At 43.5% G+C, this 18,774-nt stretch overlaps 1 protein-coding gene across 4 annotated transcripts in view; it reads left to right on the top strand.

The window, feature by feature from the left end:
- The first annotated feature begins 2,602 nt into the window (after window positions 1-2,602).
- Window positions 2,603-18,774, top strand: part of SYT9 (synaptotagmin 9) — a 159,729-nt gene continuing 143,557 nt past the window's right edge. For 2 of the 4 annotated variants that reach the window (XM_077321892.1, XM_077321893.1), the window contains exon 1: window positions 2,603-3,540. In XM_077321892.1, coding sequence (XP_077178007.1) covers window positions 3,393-3,540 — 148 coding nt within the window. In that variant the 5' untranslated portion in view covers window positions 2,603-3,392. The remainder of the gene's footprint in view (window positions 3,541-18,774) is intronic. The other 2 variants (XM_077321890.1, XM_077321891.1) reach the window with 2 other exon arrangements.

Here is an 18,774-nt window from a genome sequence, read left to right as displayed (position 1 = left end):
GTGAAGGGCACTTTCTGGGAGACTTTCCGGACGATAGCTATCTCTCTTGTGCACACATACACGTTTTGTGTGTGTGCCAGGGAGATAGAAATCATGTCTCAAAGAAAGCAGCAGAGCAAGGTGATCTCAATGTTAAACGTGCTTATCAGGAGCAAATCCAGCTTTGTAGAGAACCAGCTTGGTGGAGTGGTTAGGAGTGCGGATGTCTAACCTGGCGAGCTGGGTTTGATTCCCTGCTCTCCCACATGCAGCCAGCTGGGTGACCTTGGGCTCACCACAGCACTGATAAAACTGTTCTGACCGGGCAGTGATATCAGGGCTCTCTCAGCCTCACCCACCCCACAGGGTGTCTGTTGTGGGGAGAGGAAAGGGAAGGCGATCGTAAGCCACTTTGAGGCTCCTTCGGGTAGAGAAAAGCGGCATATAAGAACCAACTCTTCTTCTCTCTCATATATGCACTCCCTCCCTTCCTCCCAAATCTGAGTGCATTAAACCTGGCCTAAAACAAGCAGTTTATATATTCAAAAAGAAAGATTATGTGATCAGAAGATTTTTTTTTCATCAGCACTCACCCAAATTTCCCTATTTGTCAATTAAAAAAATGTTTTTTAAAGTCCTTAGGTAGAAAAGACCCCTTCTATTCTTTATGGGCTTCACATGTCTAGCCAATACCTAATGTGTCCCCCCTCCCTTGGGATATGCTTCAGGAGATTCCAGAAACATCTATTCTGGTTTGCATCTCCACTCAAGTGATATCCTCATTAGGGAACTATCTCCTGAATTTGTTGCAAAAAAGTTAGCTCATCATTATAGAGGAACTAACTTTCCCAAAATGGTTGGATATAATAAACTATGAAAGAAGCTAAGACCGATTTCCAGCTTGCTGCATCAATCGCTGTGGAATAATAATGGTTAAAACGTTTGAAGACTTGACGGAGGAACCTCCATTCAGAGTAAAGGAGAGAAAGTGGTTAAGAATGATAAAAATGACCAGTCTCTTACCAAAACATTTGAGTAAAGCAGAAAGAGTAACTAGTATTTCACATTATACTACAAAGGCATGTATAGACAAAGTTTGTTATACAACACGCTTAAAATTATTTGAATCCTTTTATGACCTGTGGCATAATAAAAATATTTGAAATATTGGTTATTGTTCCCAAATCATAAGACAATCTTTGGTTTGTTGGCAATAATGGGATTTTAATAAAGGCAGCTATATAGACTTGCTGGCTGCGTACCCAGCCTATATTAACTAGGTTGTAATAAATGCGACATACCTTAAAATAGGTCAGATAAATGTGGCATATGATTAAGTTTGCTCCTGACTTATACACATGGACACATTTTTCATTTGCATAAAAACCTGTTTGTGCTTTCTATTTCTAAAGCAAAAAGGAGCTTTGTCTTATATTGTAAAATACAAGGCCTTTTCCTCTGACAGTTGGGTGCAGACTGAATATGCATGCATTATTTATAGAAAATAATTGCAAGACAATTAGCTGAGCAACAGTAATGATTTTTGAATGGAGTAGATAGTGAGACACAGAAAACATATGGTATTATAACAACTGTTTATAAATATAAGCAGAACTGTAAGGAAAAATGGCCTTCCACAAAAATCACCATGGAAAATATCTGATATATCCCCTCCAGTGGCATTTTTTTCTGATTACCTATTGCATTGTTATCCCTATATTTTCTCCTTTAGATATTATTCTCTCATATACACTCCTCTCAGACTTCCCACTTCCACTCAGGGGATTTGTGTTTCTGTTACTTTTGGACACACATACACTCCTCTCAGACTTCCCAATTCCACTCAGGGGATATGTGCTTCTGTTACTTTTGGACTGTCCGTGAATACAACCAGGCAAACGTAGATTCTAAGTTGTTCCCCACAGAGCATCTCAAAGTAGCTCACATAACAGCATATCCACAAGAGGTTTTTCAACAGTATGTTGGAGGACTGTCTTGTGCATGATAACTGAGCGATTTTGCACAAGAGACTGGAGAAATGTCAGGTGTATGAGAGATCCTGGATGTACAGAAAGGGCTACGCAAGAATCTCTGAGCCCAGTAAATTGTATAATGTTAATCCCCTACCATAATCCCATTCCATACATACAATACCATAAAAGGAAAATGCAACATTGAATTTCTGAAATGACTTAAATTTTACGTGCATAACACACTTCCTAAGATACAATGAAATGGGAATTCCAAGTCTCCGCATAAATAAATAAGTACACGGCATAGTGATGCTTAGCAAATCCAAGGCCTTTACAGGAACAGCAAGCTAAGCTTTTAAGTTTATCATCTGTTTGGGTTCAACTTGGGAGGGGAGAACACAGTAAAGGAAATAAATATGACAAGATTGGAGACTAACGGGCAGACATATCCCCCAGTTGTGGAACATCCAACAGTAATTAACGGAGACCTGTTCATTTTAACTGAGACCTTGTCATTAGGCTCCCATCGGTCTCCCCCTCAATCATGGAGGTCACTTTTGGAGATGCCTTGATGCTTGGGGGGATGCATCTCTTCCTCTTGCTTTATATCTGCTCCCCATTGGTTGCTCTTAGAGAGAGGCAAAACCTAACCGTCATAGGTCAACTCAACGTTTAAAAACCTCTCAAAATCCTCTTCAAGTGCTCCAACCATTAATGGGGGGGACACACACACACCATTTTGAAGGATACCAGCTAACAGCACTGCCATCCCTTTCTCAGTTCTCCAAATGGCTTCTGGCCGGCGCCAATTTCATCTTTGAGAAATTTCTGGAGAGCTGAGCATGGTTCCTAGGTTACGCACACTTGTTTCAGTCACCTCGGGGCAAAGTTTCTTTCAAGACTAGCTGGGTTAAACGTGCGGGGTCCTCAACAGGATGAGGGAAATCTACCAGATACGGTGGGAGGGGGCCGAGCGAGCGCCGCTTGGTTTCGGTGCTGAGTGGAAGCGCCCTTTCCCTCCGCCGCTGCAGTAGGCGGTGCGGCCGCTAGGGAGAGCTGCTCGGGCGCCGTCTGGAGACCAGGCGAGCGCGCCCCGCCGCCGTGCAGTGGCGGTCTTGTGCGCCCAGACTGGCGCGCAACTGGTGGCGGGGTCCGCCTCTCGGCGGCTGTCTCCCCTTCGCAGGCAAAGCAGCGGTTTCGGCAAAGCCCCAAGGCCGTGCCCGTGAAGTTGGGCGCGGCAGAGGCTCGGGGCGGGGGGGACAGCAGGAGGGGCGCTGCGGCCGTGGCTGCTGCTTTGCTTGCCCAAGTATGCAGGCGGCTGGCCAGTTGCTTCGGCGGCGGCGGCGGCGGCGGCAGGCGAGCGGTAGGCAGCGGCAGGCGGCGAGGCGCGTGTGAAGCGACCGGAGAGCTCCTCTCCACTCACAAGGATGCTGGGGGGCGATGCCTGGCGGCAGGGAGGACGAGATTTGCCAGAAAGCGCTGCAGCTGCTGTCCGAGCTCTGCTCCGTCGGGGCGGTGGAGAACGACAGATGCCTCGAGTTCAACTACTACCTGCGGGACAGCGCCAGACCCCGGCTCACCGACTCCGGTAAGCTGCGGGGCTGGGAAGGGGAGGGAGAAGAAGCGGAGGAGGAGAACTTTCGTGAGCTGGGGAGGGGCGGTGGGGGTCCGGCCACCGTCTTCTTCCCCCTCCCTCAGAATTGGCTAGGCGGCCGCCCTTGCAGTGTTTGGAGAGGTGTCACATCAGTGTCACCCACCCAGTCCTCCCCCCCCCCCACACACACCCTTAAGGAAAATCCTCACATGATTTTGAAAGGCAAGAGATGTTTAAACATGGTCTCCCATTGCCTACCAAGTCGCTCTACTTAATTTTTGAGATGGGGAGGGGGGTGCAGAAAAATTAGGTAAAGGAAGACAAAATGAATAGGAAAGTGGAAAAGAGGGAGAAGAAATCAAGAGAGGGGAAAGTCATTCTATCTTGCTGCAACAATCTAACTACTGCTTTGCAAGATTTGGCTGAGCTGGGTGCAAGGAAAGGGAGAGAGAAAGGCTAGAGCAGAGGTATCAAACTGAAGTGGTAAGAGGGCCATCTCTGACGTAAAGGTCACTTTTTTTGGGCTGGCCCAGGTGTGCCATAAAATGCATACTGGAAATATAAACTTTATAAAGGTGATTTCAGATGCTGAGCGGCAATAGCAGGTGAAAGACAATAGTGGATGATGGGATTAAGTATGATATACAGAAAGGCAGTAGGAGTGGAGAGATCAGAATTGTTGGTGAGACCTAGGTTTCAATTTAATCCAAGAGGATTTTGCCCAGGAGGATGTAAAGAATAAAAGGACACAAGTCTGCCCAGGAGGATGTAACGAATAAAAGGACACAAGTCTGCAACTGGAAGCCCCAAAATTTTCAATCGGAGTGGGGGTATTTTAACATTCTAGGACAGTCAGCTGCTGACCTAAGATTTGTAGTTCTCTTTCAAAAGAATTTCAAAGGAATATTAGAAAGAAAGAGTGCTGAATTGCAACTGATAATTAAGCTCAAGACAACATATCCTCCTGGACTGAACTGAGACCTAGGTTTCCTGTCACATTACCAACAACTCCTTATTGTTATTCAGCATCTGAAATGTCAACCGTCCATGATATAAGGACAGATGGACTCACATGCTAGCTGTATCTGAAGAAGTGAGTACTGACACATAAAAGTTCATGTCCTGCCACAAATTCAGTTAGTTATTAAGGTGTTATTGGACTCCTTTCAGAATGAACCAAAATAATTTATTTTTATTTCCCCTTTGTGCTTATCTTTCCTACACCATTTCTTTTAACTTGTGTGAGATCAGGATCTATTCTGCACACATTGGATAATGTACTTTCAATGCACTTTAGAAGCAGATTTTCCTATTCTGCACAGGAAAATCCAGTAGCAAAAGTACATTAAAAGTGCATCACCCAATTTGTGCAGGTTATTGGCACCCCAGGGGTGGGGTGGGACAGGGGTCCCGCCATCGTCTTCTTGCCCGCTCCCTTAGAATTGTCTGGGCAGCCATCCTTGCAGTATTTGGAGAGGTGTCACATCAACCCAGTCCTCTCCCTCCCCCCATGAACCCTTAAGGAAAGGGCCAGATTTTTGTTCTAATCTGAACCAGCTCTTGGTTTCCATCCAGTCAGGATTCCCTTCATTGCCAATAAGAAATGGGAGAGTCGACATCTCCATTCTGGTCAACTGGAGAGAAAGCCGTCCTGCCTTTCCCTGTTTTGTGTATGCACTATTCGAATTGCATCTGGGTAGCCATCGTAGGAATTTATTTCAGAGAACTTTACCTGCTGTGAGAGGGGGCATTATCAGGAATCTTGTTGAACATGACATCAAAAGAAAACCTATTGCTATTTAATTAATAAATAAGTACGTTTTTGTGCCGCTTTTACTGGCTGCTCAAAGCCCTTTACAATAAAATTAGTGTGTTGTAGACATGATATCACCCCTTCTCTCCAGAACTTGCATCCCCATCCTGTGGGTGCTTACTCAAAGGCTTATCCATGGGGATGGGCTTGCAGCTGCAAGGTGTCATCTGAACTATTTTTAGATCCTGTCTGATCTCCCATTGCCATTGCTGCATGTGCATGCTTAACAGGTAAATACTACATCAGGAACCCAATAATGACAACAGTGCAAACTGAGACTAAAAGTGGGACAAAGTGGTTTGTTTTACTGTTTTTCAAAGTAACATAAAGAACTGTAAAATGTAGATCTTGCTGGGAGGGTCTGTTAAATTTTGGTACCTTCTCTGTCTCTTACAGATACACAGAGAGTGTCAAAAAAAGGCACTGGGATAAAAAGTGTTACATAGTCCTTTGGTGTTCATACTACTGAGCAGATATGTTAATGTTACTAGCTGACATGTAGATTCCACTAGGACCAAACTGATTACCAGAATCCACTGGCAGCAACTGTTATGTTCTTCAAAGTGCTTTCTGAGCAAACCTCCTTCAGCAAGAAGAATAGAGGACATGGCTAAATTTCATAAGTTCTGGTCCTTTCAATGGGTTGTATTTAAGAAGTTGTTTGCTTCCTCAATTGCAACTCAGCAGTCAGTTTGGTAAGTTCATTTGGTAAAGATCAGGAGCTGCAACACTGGCCACATGCTAAATTGTTGAACTGGTAGTTTCTTTTCCTTCTTGATATGAATCTCTGGATGTAATCCTTAGCAAGAATGCGCTTAAGATGTTGGACCCCAGAATAGGGGGTGAGGATTGGATTTTGCAACATACGAGTTTTTTAATTTGCTGTTTTATGTTCTATACTAGCATTTTTAATACAGTGGCAAGCATGGCGAGTTTCCTCTGTGATCTTTTGCCAAAGAAACTGTGTATCCCAGTCTTCAGTGCTGATTATGGATGTTGTCTTTAGCATCGTATCTTTGGTTTCTTACTTTTTTTCAGTGTTCCGATTCCTTAAGGAAGCACTTCAGCCACAAAGTTACATTGCTTATATTCTACTTTCTAAACAGATATTAAAATACATTTTAAGTCAGTCATTCTGTAGATCAATGGTCCTCAACCTTTTTATCACCGGGGACCATTCAACGCCGGGGACCACTGAACGCCTTTTACTGAGGCCCGGTGGGGGGGTAGTTTACTCCTCTACTCTCAACCACTGCTCTAGCGCTCTCTAATCGCTATGGTAATGTTTAAACCTCCCTTCAAAATAAGATACAGACATGCCACAACAATGAAGTGTGTTGTAAAGGGCCGGGGGGATGAAGTAAAGGGCCGGGGAGGGGGGGAGAAGGCGTCCTTTGGGGCCCACCTCCAATTAGTCGAAGGACCACATGTGGTCCGCAGCCCACAGGTTGGGGATCGCTACTGTAGACGATACAGATTCAGAGACCTCTTTTTGGCAGTTACAGATTTGTATTAATTCAAGGGTTAAATGAATAACCAAGGGCCTAAACTGTAGATGAACTTGTGAAAAGTATGCAGTTGCTACACACTTATGCATGTGATTGTTGTAGTCTAAATGCACTTACAAATCTGCACCCTGTGCTACTTCCCCAGCCGACTGATAGTAGGGTAGTTTCCCCCCCCCTGGAGACTTGTTCTGCCTGCCTAATTCAACAGCTGTGAAGCAAGTGGGCAAGAAGGATGAGGCTTTTTTCAGTCCTAGTGGACAGACCCCAGAACTCTCTCAGGAAACTCGCCCTTTCCCTTCAATCTTTGCCCTCTGATGTTCTCTCAATACTGTTTTATTCTAGAGGGCATTTAGGAGAATATGGCTTTAATATTCTTGTACAATCTGGACCCCCCCCCCCGAGAGTGGGCCTACCATCACCTCCAGATTTACATCTGCTTGCCATAGCTGGGAATAGATGATCTGAAGAATAAGGGCCTAATGAGGGATTGTTATGTTTTATATTATATTTTTATGGGGTTTTATGTTTTTATTATGAGCCAGTTTGTCTGGGAGTGGCAGGATAACAATCCAGTAAATAAATAAATAAATAAATAAATAATTCTGATGTTGGGTGTTTTCCGACTGCATATTACTTTGAAGTTAGTCCTAATGATTAGGACTAACTTCAAGTTAGCCTTATGCCCAAGTAATGGTGCATAGGATTACCACAATGGTGTTTTTGTATCCAAAGATTTATATATGAATGTAGATTTTGTTCCATTTTTGTTTTGTTTCTCTTTCTATTCCTAGGTCTTACTTGGCTTAGACAATGAGTGATGTAGCTGTATACAAACCTAGTCTGCTGTCAGAAACAATTTCCTGTATTAGTTTAATTGTGCTTATGCTAGTTTCAAATTAAAGCACTTAAAGTGAAACTTAATTTGTTTATTACAAAAGATTTAAATATTGATTTTATTTATTTATTTATTTAGATTTCTATACCGCCCATTTCTTTGCAGCTCTGAGCGGTTTACATTGAACATTATATAATACAAATTACATGGAATGATGTATAGTACCAACAGTATGTAACATAAACTTTCATAAACAGTATGTAACATAAACCACATTATAAATAACAATTAACAGTAACATTGGGTTGGTTCTTTCAGTCTGGGGGTTCAGCAGCTGTTCTACATCAGTCAGCCTCAAGTAAAAGCCTGGTGGAAGAGCTCCCTCTTGCAGGCCCTGCGGAACTGTGGAAGTTCGGGCAGGGCTCTGATCTCCTCAGGGAGCTCGTTCCACCAGGTGGGGGCTCTGGCCCTTGTTGAGGACTGACGTGCTTCTCTGGGGCCAGGGATCCGCAGCCAGTTGGAGGGGGCAGAGTGTAGGGCTCGTTTGGGGGTATAGGCAGGGAGGCGGTCTCTCAAATACACTGGGTCCAAACCGCATACGGCCTTAAAAGTGATTACCAGAACCTTAAGCTTGATCCAGAATTCAACTGGGAGCCAGCCAAGTTGTTGGAGTACCGGCCGGATGTGGGATCTCCACGGTGTTTTTGTGAGAATCCTGGCTGCAGCATTCTGCACCAATTGTAGTTTCCAGATCAAGGATAAGGGTAGGCCTGCGTAGAGCGAGTTGCAGAAGTTAATTTTACAAGTTAAAAATGTAGCTATACATTATATTGGGTGGGACAAATAGGCATTTGTCAAAGAAATTCAGAAAATTATATTTTCTTTCCATCTGTCATACTCCTGATTTCTAATTAACATTTCAGAACTGATATCCAAGATGAATTTCAGAAGCTAGTCAGTTGTACTTTATTAAAATGTACTCATTAGTTTATTTAAATATAATGTTATCTAAGTTCTAATCAGAATATTGGATTTGCTTTTTGTTTTTTAGTTGTAGGGTACATTAGTTGAGTATTAAAACCACAGATTTCATGAAAAGCTTTGGGGATTTCTTGAAGAAGACATCTGAATTTAACACAAATGGTATTAGGAAAATTGCCTGTAGTAGACAGTTGCTTGAAACAGGCCCCCTTTGTTATCTGGCATTCTGGATACTAAAGGTGTGTGTACTTGTATCAGTGAGCAGAGTAGCTGACAGTAGCATAGCTGTATCATCACCATTCTTGTGGGAAATGAAACATGCTATGCTTCCTGTCCAGCAGATCCTCCATTGGTGAAATCCTCAGTTTTGTTTGTTTGTTGTCTTTATATAAGTAAGACGCTTTCCTGGAAAGAAAGTAATATGCTTGTATTCTGGGCTACACAAACCATCCTATGTATGGTATATTTTTTGTGGGGTTGAATTCTGGTAGTTAATCTGTTGTGATTCTTGTTTGGAAGGGGATGTATTTAATTAAAAAAAAACAATATGTCTGGAAGGAGATAGGAACATTCATCCAGGTTCCTATTGGGACTATTAGAAAGTGGCACAAATTTTAGGTTGTAGTCTGGCCAGTAATATTCAGTTACTGTGTTTAATAGACCTACATAGCAGATGGAGATACTCATTCCTGTCTGCATGAATGGCAGTAACACCAAAAAAGAATGGAAAGAAACAACATCTATATTTTTAAGGCTGAGTTCACATGCTTCTGATGTAATTTTATATCTGGCCTTTGTTGGTATTTTCTGCCCAGTTTGCAGTTCAGTTTTGGAAACCTTGTATACGACTAACGATTTGATATGCTTATCCAGCTACACTATCTAATCATACAGCATCAATTTACATTTCATTTCCAGGAAGGAGACACATGTGCAAAAGCTAGGAATGTCTCCAGGTAGGACCAGGGGATCTACCAATTTTACAGCTCATCTCCAGGCGACAGAGATAAATTCCACTGGAGAAAATGGCTGCTTTGAAGGGTAGACTCCATAACATTATATTGAGGTCCTTCCCCATCCCGAATCCTGCCCACTCCTGCCCCAAGTCTCCAGGTATTTCTCAACCCAGAGCTGGCAACCTTAGCAAAAGCCCGCTTCCATGCACAGATCTCATCCTGTGACTACTGAATGAGGCTTAGGGAAATGATACATAAATTCAGTTCAACTGAGCATTCATCAAAATAGTTTTCTTTTGAAATGAAAGGCGTTTCTGTTTTAAAGTGAATAACTGGTATTTCTTGTGCCATATTACATATGGAAATATTGTGTACAAACATTTGAGAACTGTACATTTAGCTCACTTTTCTGTGCTGAATAGGAGTGAGGCAGTCTGCTTTTCTAGTTATGAAGTCCGTTGTCTTATCCTAATTGGGAAATGGTATATTGAGTTTATGGAAGAGGAAGGTAGCACTCAGTGTGGCTCAGCAGAAACCCATCAATAGAAGACAGGCCTAAGCTTGATTCAGACAAGCATTCTGCTTGAGTTATTAGTACAAGGCAGTTAATGAGCTCTGAAGAATGACTCTTCGAGTTTTCAGGGACTGGTGGTAACAGTGGTGGAAACAATGAAGTAAACACTGTTTTCCCTTAATTAGTATTGTTAGCTTGACATCAGCATGATTAATAATTTAACTTAACCTATGTAAAACTGTTTGCATTGCTTTCTTTTTTTTAAACAAGAAAAATAAAAGTAGAGCAAATCCTGATACCACTTCATATATTGCAGATAGTGGCCGCAGTTATAGCTACTGTAAAGACAGGGTTGGTACCACATGAGATATGTATAGTCAGTTACCCCAGCTCAACAATGATTTCTGCGGATTTGTGTAACAGTTGGAGTCTTCTATCACCAGGTAGAAAAGAACCCTTTGTGTATTAGCAGAGCTGAACTGCAGATCTGCTCCCAAGTTAGGAAGTAGTTAGAGACAAGCAGTCTCGCTGTGACAGGCAGTCTATCCACTTTGACCAGTAATTGCAACCATCCTGAGCCGTATGGGAGGGTGGTATAAAAATCTAATACATTAAATAAATAAGAATAAATAACATTTATACTGGAATGATGTATAGCCACATCATGATTTGTGTGCAAAAGGACATCAAGTACCACCCACGATCTTAATTGTGTGCATCACTCTCTTATTCTCAGGTTTGTGGAGTCTAGACTATTGTGTATCCCTTAAAGTTCTGTTCAGCTTTGAATATAGTTCTGGAGATAGTATGCTAGCCATTTCCAAACACAAGTTATATGAGTGGTAGCATGCTTTCCTGCCAGTGACAATGGAGTGAGTCCACCACTTATATGGGGTTTCTTATTTTCTTTCTTTAATATCACAGAAGACACTACTTCCTCCATATTTCAGTAAACAGTTTTAAGTGAAGTCAAATATGATCAGATGAACTGTTTGCTTATTTCTTATCTATACATGGAGATGATTCAAACAGCAAAGTCTTTGAGATGTACTATTTTAAAGTGAACATGTTTACAGTAATATTGAGTGATAAAACAGATATTAATGAAGAAGGGTCAGAGCATCTTGGGTTAGTGTTACCCTGCTATTGTGTTTATAAAACTTGCTCAACAATTAGTAGTATTTCTAAAATGCTCCTCCATTGTCAGATGGAACCTTTCCAATCAATTAACTATTTATCTCAAGTTAGAACAGACAATTTCCATCCCTGACCTGCTTAGTGCCTGCTTTTAAGTGGCAGGGTTCCATTTAAGTGCACAGAATTGTATAGGAAGAGACCTTAACATAGTCTTGGACATCTTCCTGTACCGAAGCAGGATCTGCCAAGCATTCCTAGCACATTAGTCCAAATCATCTCCTAGATTATACTATTGTCATGGAGAGAAAGCAAGAGGAATTGAATCATATAATTTCAAAGGAGTCTGTTAATTAGAGAAGATATTCTGACATAAATAAATGTGCGCACACCATCAGAAACGAGCTCTCATTGCTAGATATATGTATTCAGAAGATGATTATGTTAGCCAGTCAGTCATGTCTGACTCTTGGTGATCCTGAGGCTCAGCTGTCTCCATGTGTTTTGGTCTTGCACCGCTTCTTTTAGTTGTAAAATGCTCTTGCCAGTGTCCATTTTGATCATATCTAACCATTATGTTATTTGTCAACCTGGCATCCTTTGTCACTGACCAGTCCTAGCATAATTGTGCTCTCCATTGAGTTGAATGTCATGATATAGCTAAAGTAAGTAAGCCAGAATTTCATGATTTTTGCCTTGCAGGGATATATCAGGCTTTATGCACCCTAGTATTTCCTTGTTTGTGACTTTTTCTGTCCATGGAATCCACAGAAAACTTCTCCAGCATCAAATAAATGAACTTTCCTCCTATCCTGATACCAATACTTCAACACAAGAAATGCAGGAACAAAACCAAGACTCTGGTCTGTTAGCTTCTTTAGATTACCAAAGTCCAAAATATTTTGAATATGTTTCTTGGGGATGGCACTTAAGACTGGAAACCCTATCATTCACTTCTGCTATAATCTTGTAAACATTACTTTCCTACTATACTTATGTACTATATAAGGAGCCAGAACTCATGTAACTTTTTCCTTGGGAAAGCTGTCAAAATAGGATCCCTTTGGTGAATTCTCTGATTCTCAGGTATCATTTTTAAAATGGCTATTACTGCAAAGAATGCAGCCACCATCTGTTGAGTATCACTGGCCTTGTTCCATGTTTCCAGCAGCTGCTGCTGAGACTGCTTGCAACAGGATAGCTGATCTGCATGATGGCCTTGGTGGACTTGACACAGAGATGCCATTTCCAGAAGTATCTCCATAGCAAATGTATGATGAGGGGGATAGCTTTATAGCAAGTGGTGAGCTGTTCCTAAAGAGTTGGAGTTACTCATATGTGAACTTTTTCTTTAGTAACATGTTTTACAACATTTCTACAATCATTCAGAATTGTAGGTCCTATGGCTAGGCAGGAAGGGACCATGCGAGGAAGTGCATCTGCCCAACCTGGATGGTGTACAGCTATCAGTGGTTTACTCCTCCAGGAACTTGGGCATGATCCTGGATGCTTCTCTCTCAGTATTATTATTATTATTATTATTAGATTTATATCCCGCCACTCCTTTGCGGCTCGTGGCGGGTAACAATATCACAAATCCCCATTAAAACCCCATAAAAACAATAATAACATTGCCAATATTGTCGGCATGGCAAGAATGGCAGCTCAACTTCCCCCCCTCCCTCCCACTACTAGCGGGTGGAGAGGAGGTCCTGATGATGTTTTGCTTCGGGTCCAGAACCCAAGTCCCCGGGGGGGGGGGAACATAGATCTATTATCAGCCCCGGCCTCAACCATAAACCTGGCGGAAGAGCTCCGTCTTGCAGGCCCTGCAGAATGTTGAAAGATCCCGCAGGGCCCGCAGCTCTCCCGGGAGCTCAGTAGAGTAGAGGCTCAGGTTGCAAGAGTAGCATGGCTGGCATTCTACCATCTTTGCCAAGCCAAACTATTAGCTCTCTACTTGGCTCCAGAACACCTAGCCACTGTGATCCATGTGATGGTCCCCTCTAGACTGGACTTCTGTAACTTGGTCTATGCAGGCCTGCCCTTAATCTTGGTCTGGAAACTACAGCTGGTCCAGAACACAGCAGCCAGGGTCTTCCCAGCAACACCATGGAGGTCCCACATCCGACCCATCCTCCAACAACTGCAGTGACTACCGGTCGAATTCAGATCAGGCTTAAGTTTCTGGTAATCACCTTCAAGGCCATGTTGTGTGGGTCTAGTGAACCTGAGGGACCGCCTCTCTGCCTGCACTCCTCAAAGTTTTGCACTCTAGTATCTCCAACTGTCTAGTGATCCCTGGCCTCAAGGAAGCCTGCCTGACCTCAACCAGGGACAGAACTTTCTTCATCCTGGCCCCCACCTGGTAGAATGAGCTCCCAGAGATCAGGGCCCTGATGGAACTAAAATGATTTGGCAGGGCCTGCAAAAGGGAGCTCTTCCACCAGGCATTTTGATGAGGTTGACTGGAAGCAACACCACCTGCTAGGCCCCTGAACTGCCCTCCTATGAATCCGTGCATCTCAATTGACCAACCATGGGTCTATTTGTTTGTTATTCTGTTAAACTGTTATTCTCCTGTCATTACTATTATCATTATCATTATTGCTATTCCGTTTGACATAATAACTGAGTTTGATGTATTGTTCCTTTACATTTCATGTGAACTGCCCTGAGCCTCAGGGGATGGTGTAATGTAATAAATAAAATACAATCCGTTAGGTTGGAAAGCTTTGTACATAGATTAACATTAGTGGCCTATAAATGTGTTAAATAAATACATGACACTATATGCATGTTCCAGTGGTATAATACCCTGAATTGCCAGCGATAATCAGAAAGTTAAAAAAATTGTAGTCCATGCTTTTTTTCACAAAAGTGTGCCAAGTCAGACTGTTTCTTGGAAAATAAGTAAGGATTTGACCCTAGGAGCCTACCATAAAAAATGCATAAAGGTTATTGGAAACTGTTATGAAGCTCCAAAACAGGATGAAAAGATAGATCAGGAACTACTTATGCAGATGAAAATGATAAATATAAAAAGCCAGATCATTAATCATGGTGAATTTCATTAGTGCCACACTGAGTGGAATAATGACACTATAGTAAAGTAAAGCTTTCTGTTCTTTATTGCCATGCTGGGCTGTACATTTTGAAGCCTGGAAAATAGGCCTCTTCTGCTTATTTGTTTTCAAAAGCTTCTGCCAAATTTAAAGGTAAGTAGGAACTGCTGGTTTACAAGAAGAGACAGCTTGTGGAACATAAATGCAAAAGGAGTGCAAAAGTTATGTTTGTTCATATATGCAAGTTAAAAGCAGTTGCTTGCATCCATACTTGGGAGTCTTTCATTAATTATTCTACCTACAATTTGCCTCAAGTATTTTAAGACTGTAAGATAGGATTCAAGACTATTGGAAATCATTTACTCCTACCTAGAAATTCATCCACAAATAGGAAGTACGTAATAAATCCTCACAAAGTGCATATTTTTTTCTGTACTGAGTGGTTATGGGTTAGAGAATAGTGTGCCCCCTAAACATTTTGGCCTTTAGTAGTTGTGCAAAGATGTCCTGTTGTGGAAAGTTTTAGAGCTTACACTTTCTTGAGCATTATGCCTCTTTAATCCTGGAGCTCTAACTTTGGGCATAGTGATTATTCATTGACTAGAAATTAAGCCCGCTGTATAAAAAATACAGTGGGTGCTAGCAGGCAGTGGGTTGGTGCAGGAGCCCCCCCCCCCGGGCCCCTGCCTCCGGTGGGAGGGAGGAAGGGAAGGAAGGAAGGCAAGCATGCAGGCATAAAGAGAGAGAAAGAGCGAGAGAGGGGGAGAAAGGAGAGTAAGAATGGGAGAAAGAAAGGCAGAAGAGAAATGGATGGGAGCAAGAAAGGAGATTAAAGGGTGGATGGGTGAGTGGGTGGAAGGAAGGCAGGCAGGAAGGCAGAAAGAAAGGCAGGCAGGCAGGAAGAGAGCAAGTGAGAGGGAGAGAATGAGGCAGAGAGAGAGAAATGGAGGAAGGCAGTCAGGCAGGTAGGTACAATGAAAGGCAATGGGGCAGGGAGGGAAGGAAGGGGGGAAGGGTCCGCTGGGTGGGTGCGGGGGGGTGAGTTGTGAGGGTGGTGGGGGAAGAGTGCGGGGTAGAGAAGGGTGGGTGGCTGGGTGTTTGGGGGCGGGAAGCAGTGGCGGAATGCAGGGTTGAGTTGCAAGGGGGACGGTGGGGGAAGAGTTTGGGGTCGAGAAGGGTGAGTGGCTGGGTGTTTAGGTGTGGGGAAGTGGTGGCGGAGTGCAAGGGCGAGTTGTGAGGGGGGCAGCGGGGGATAAGTGCGGGGTAGAGATGGGTGGGTGGCTGGGTGTTTGGGGGCGAGGAAGCGGTGGTTGAGCATGGGCGTGGCGCAGAGAGGGACAGACAGAAGGGATAGAGAGAGAGAGAGAGAAAGGAAGGAAGGAAGGAAGGAAGGTAGGAAGCTGAGAGTAAAGAGGACAGGGCAGAGGGGGAAGGGGGGGAGGCAAAGGGTCCACTGGGCACCCCGAATCCTTCCCCCCCAGGGCCGCATGGCAGATTAGGCCAGGCGCCTGCCTATCTGCCTTGTCGGCGGACAGCTGCGTAATGGTGGATGTCAGCCGAAGGCAGCCAAGGTTGGGGGTGGGTGGGCGGGTCGGCCAATTGTGCCCTCCGCTTGTCAGTCAGAGGGAAGGGGCCAATTATTGCCCCCCCATCCCGGACCGAGCCCTCCCCCAACACACTGCTTTATTTATACCACTCCGGCGGAGCAGTGTAAAGATGAGGAAAAGGAATTCTGGCATGCTCAGAGGCTCACATTCTTTTATACTGGTATGTTGCAGCCAGATGGGTTGTAGTACTTGTATTTAATGATTAAAAGCAGATACCAGGTTGAATGAAACTTGAGTTCTCATCTGTCTGCCCTGTCGTACTGACTACTCCCAGGCAAATTTCCCAGTGAGAACATGGGAGGCAGCCCTTCCTACCCAGGCACTCCAGTTTTTTCCCAGTGTTCTCACATCTGTGGACATAAAAGAGGGCAGAAAAAAAAACAAGAAGCCAAGGGCCCAGGTAGAAAAGTCTATGGGACACAGAAAATAAGAATGAAAAGGACTAGAGATGTCCTTTTTTTCAGAAAAGCTGGAAATTCAGAGGTGGGCAGTATATACTTCTGGGGTTATCTCTCCCCTCATGGGGCTGGCTCCTCTTAATAGACTGTGGCTTACTGTAATCAGAATACCAGCTGTAACACTAGACCTGTTTAGTTTATTGACACCTGTTATGTGATGCAGGACTGAGAACTCTTGATTTATCTGACATACTCTTTTCCTTAGCCCGTGGTAGACGTACCATGGAATTTGGTCAGTCATGGATGGTGAGTAAAGAATAGGATCAATCATAAAATAAATTGTTATACCTACAATTTACTGGGTTTTCAGAGTGTGCTGGTTACTGGTTGGAATGAATGACCCCCCTCACCCTTTTGTGTAATTTTCTGTCATAGCAGATAAAGAGTAACATTCTTTTAAGACTGGAAGGTCATATAAAGCATCCAGGAACTGACAGCTAGATGGCTATAAGAGTGGCATATCAGGTAACACCCTGGAGGGACAATGAAAAGTTTCTTTCCTTTTGACATTTCTTATATCCCAGTCTGGAGACGCCTCTACCCATTGTTAGCTTTGTACACAACCCCCAGAGTGCTAAAACACTCATTGGTCTGGGCTGCTTGAAGCCAACGTGCCTCCCACTTTCTAATTGGTACCTTATGCTAAGTCAGACCACTAGCCTATTGATATGGAAGCAGCAAGTACTGACAGAGAATATGCAAGGCTCACCAATTTGATGAACAGAAGGCTACCTGAAGAATTTCATGAATGCTGGAACTTTTTCTTGAAACTTGTATATTTATAGTGTGGAGTTTAGTATTGTCTGACTGGCAGCAATCCTTCAGGGTCTCAGGCTGAGATATTTCGCCTCACCTACTATCTGATCCTTCTAACTTGAGATGCCAGAGGGTGACCCTCAATCATAAGAATGTAAGAAGAACCCTGCTGGACCAGACCACCTATTTCAACATCTAGGCCTTCCCCCGATCTTATCTCCTGGAAATGGGATCCAGAGGCTAACTGTCTCTGAACATGAAAGTTTCTTTTATTCACCATGGCTAATAGCCACAAAATATGTACATTCAGATCTACTCAAGCTGAAAATATAAGGTAAAGGTGAAGGTATCCCCTGTGCAAGCACTGGGTCATGCCTGACCCTTGGGGTGACACCCTCCAGCATTTTCATGGCAGACTCAATACAGGGTGGCCTTGCCAGTGCCTTCCCCAGTCATTACCATTTACCCCCAGCAAGCTGGGTACTCATTTTACCGACCTCGGAAGGATGGAAGTCTGAGTCAACCTTGAGCCAACTGGTGTCATGGGCAGACAGCTTCAGACAGCATTTCTGCTGCTTACCACTCTGTGCCAAAAGAGGCATTCTGAAAATATATCCCCCCCCCTCAAAAAAACCTTATTGGTATTTTCAGGTGTATTTTGGCTTCTAGAAGGTATCCAGATTTTCTCACAAAAACAAACAAAAAACCCTGATAAAATCCTGGCTATATTTGGAAATTACTGGGTAGACCCAAAAACATTGGAGAGGCAGGGGCACAACAGAGAGGCAGGACTCTAGTTGCCCCTGCTTCTCAACTGTTTGTTGGGCTTCTACTGAAGTCTATTTAAAGTTTAAGAGCGCCATATCAAGTTTCAAAAAAGGCCTTGACTCTTTGTGACAGATTTTTTCATCCTTTGATTGTACAATATTCTGAGCTCCATCTTCCCTTTTAGTGTATAATTGTAGGCAGAATTGAGGGTTTAATGGGATCACAGAACACAGCCCAAAGATCAGCTGTGCTGGGGGAAGCAGACTGTTTCCACTGGTTCAGTTTGGGACTGGCTTCTCCTACAGCCTGTTTATACTGGGCTTCAGGAGGAGCTAATTGTTAATATAGATAAAACAGAAGGGAAATTAAAATCAAAATTATATGTTAGTATTAGACCAAGAACAATCAATTCATTTTTTAAAATGTAGAAACTGGAAGTAAATAACATGATTAATGAAAGGGATTGGAAGATGATATTTAGGCAAGTTCCCTTTAAGTCCTTATCATCAAGGGAACTTGCCTAAATATCAAGGAAAATTCAAGAACATGGTCTAAAAGCAGTACAAAAATGGTACTAGACCCCGATTAGACCACGGGTCATCAACCCCCAGTCCGCGGCCCAGTGGCGGGCCGCGAAGGCCACCGCCAGCCACGCCTGCCTTCCCCCGTTGGCAACAAGAAGGAAGGGAAGAGGCAGGCACAGCCGCCAGCATGGAGGTGACGCAAACGCACATGCCCGCTGTTGCCGCACATGCGCATTAGCACCCCTAGTGGCAAAAACGCGCACGCGCCTTTGCTGCACATGCACGTTAGCGCCACCTGGTGGCAAAAAC

This window comes from Paroedura picta, chromosome 2 (genome assembly GCF_049243985.1).
Source record: "Paroedura picta isolate Pp20150507F chromosome 2, Ppicta_v3.0, whole genome shotgun sequence".
Taxonomy (NCBI): domain Eukaryota; kingdom Metazoa; phylum Chordata; class Lepidosauria; order Squamata; family Gekkonidae; genus Paroedura; species Paroedura picta.
Note: the sequence above shows the minus strand (reverse complement) of the source record. Positions and strands in the feature narration are given on the sequence as shown.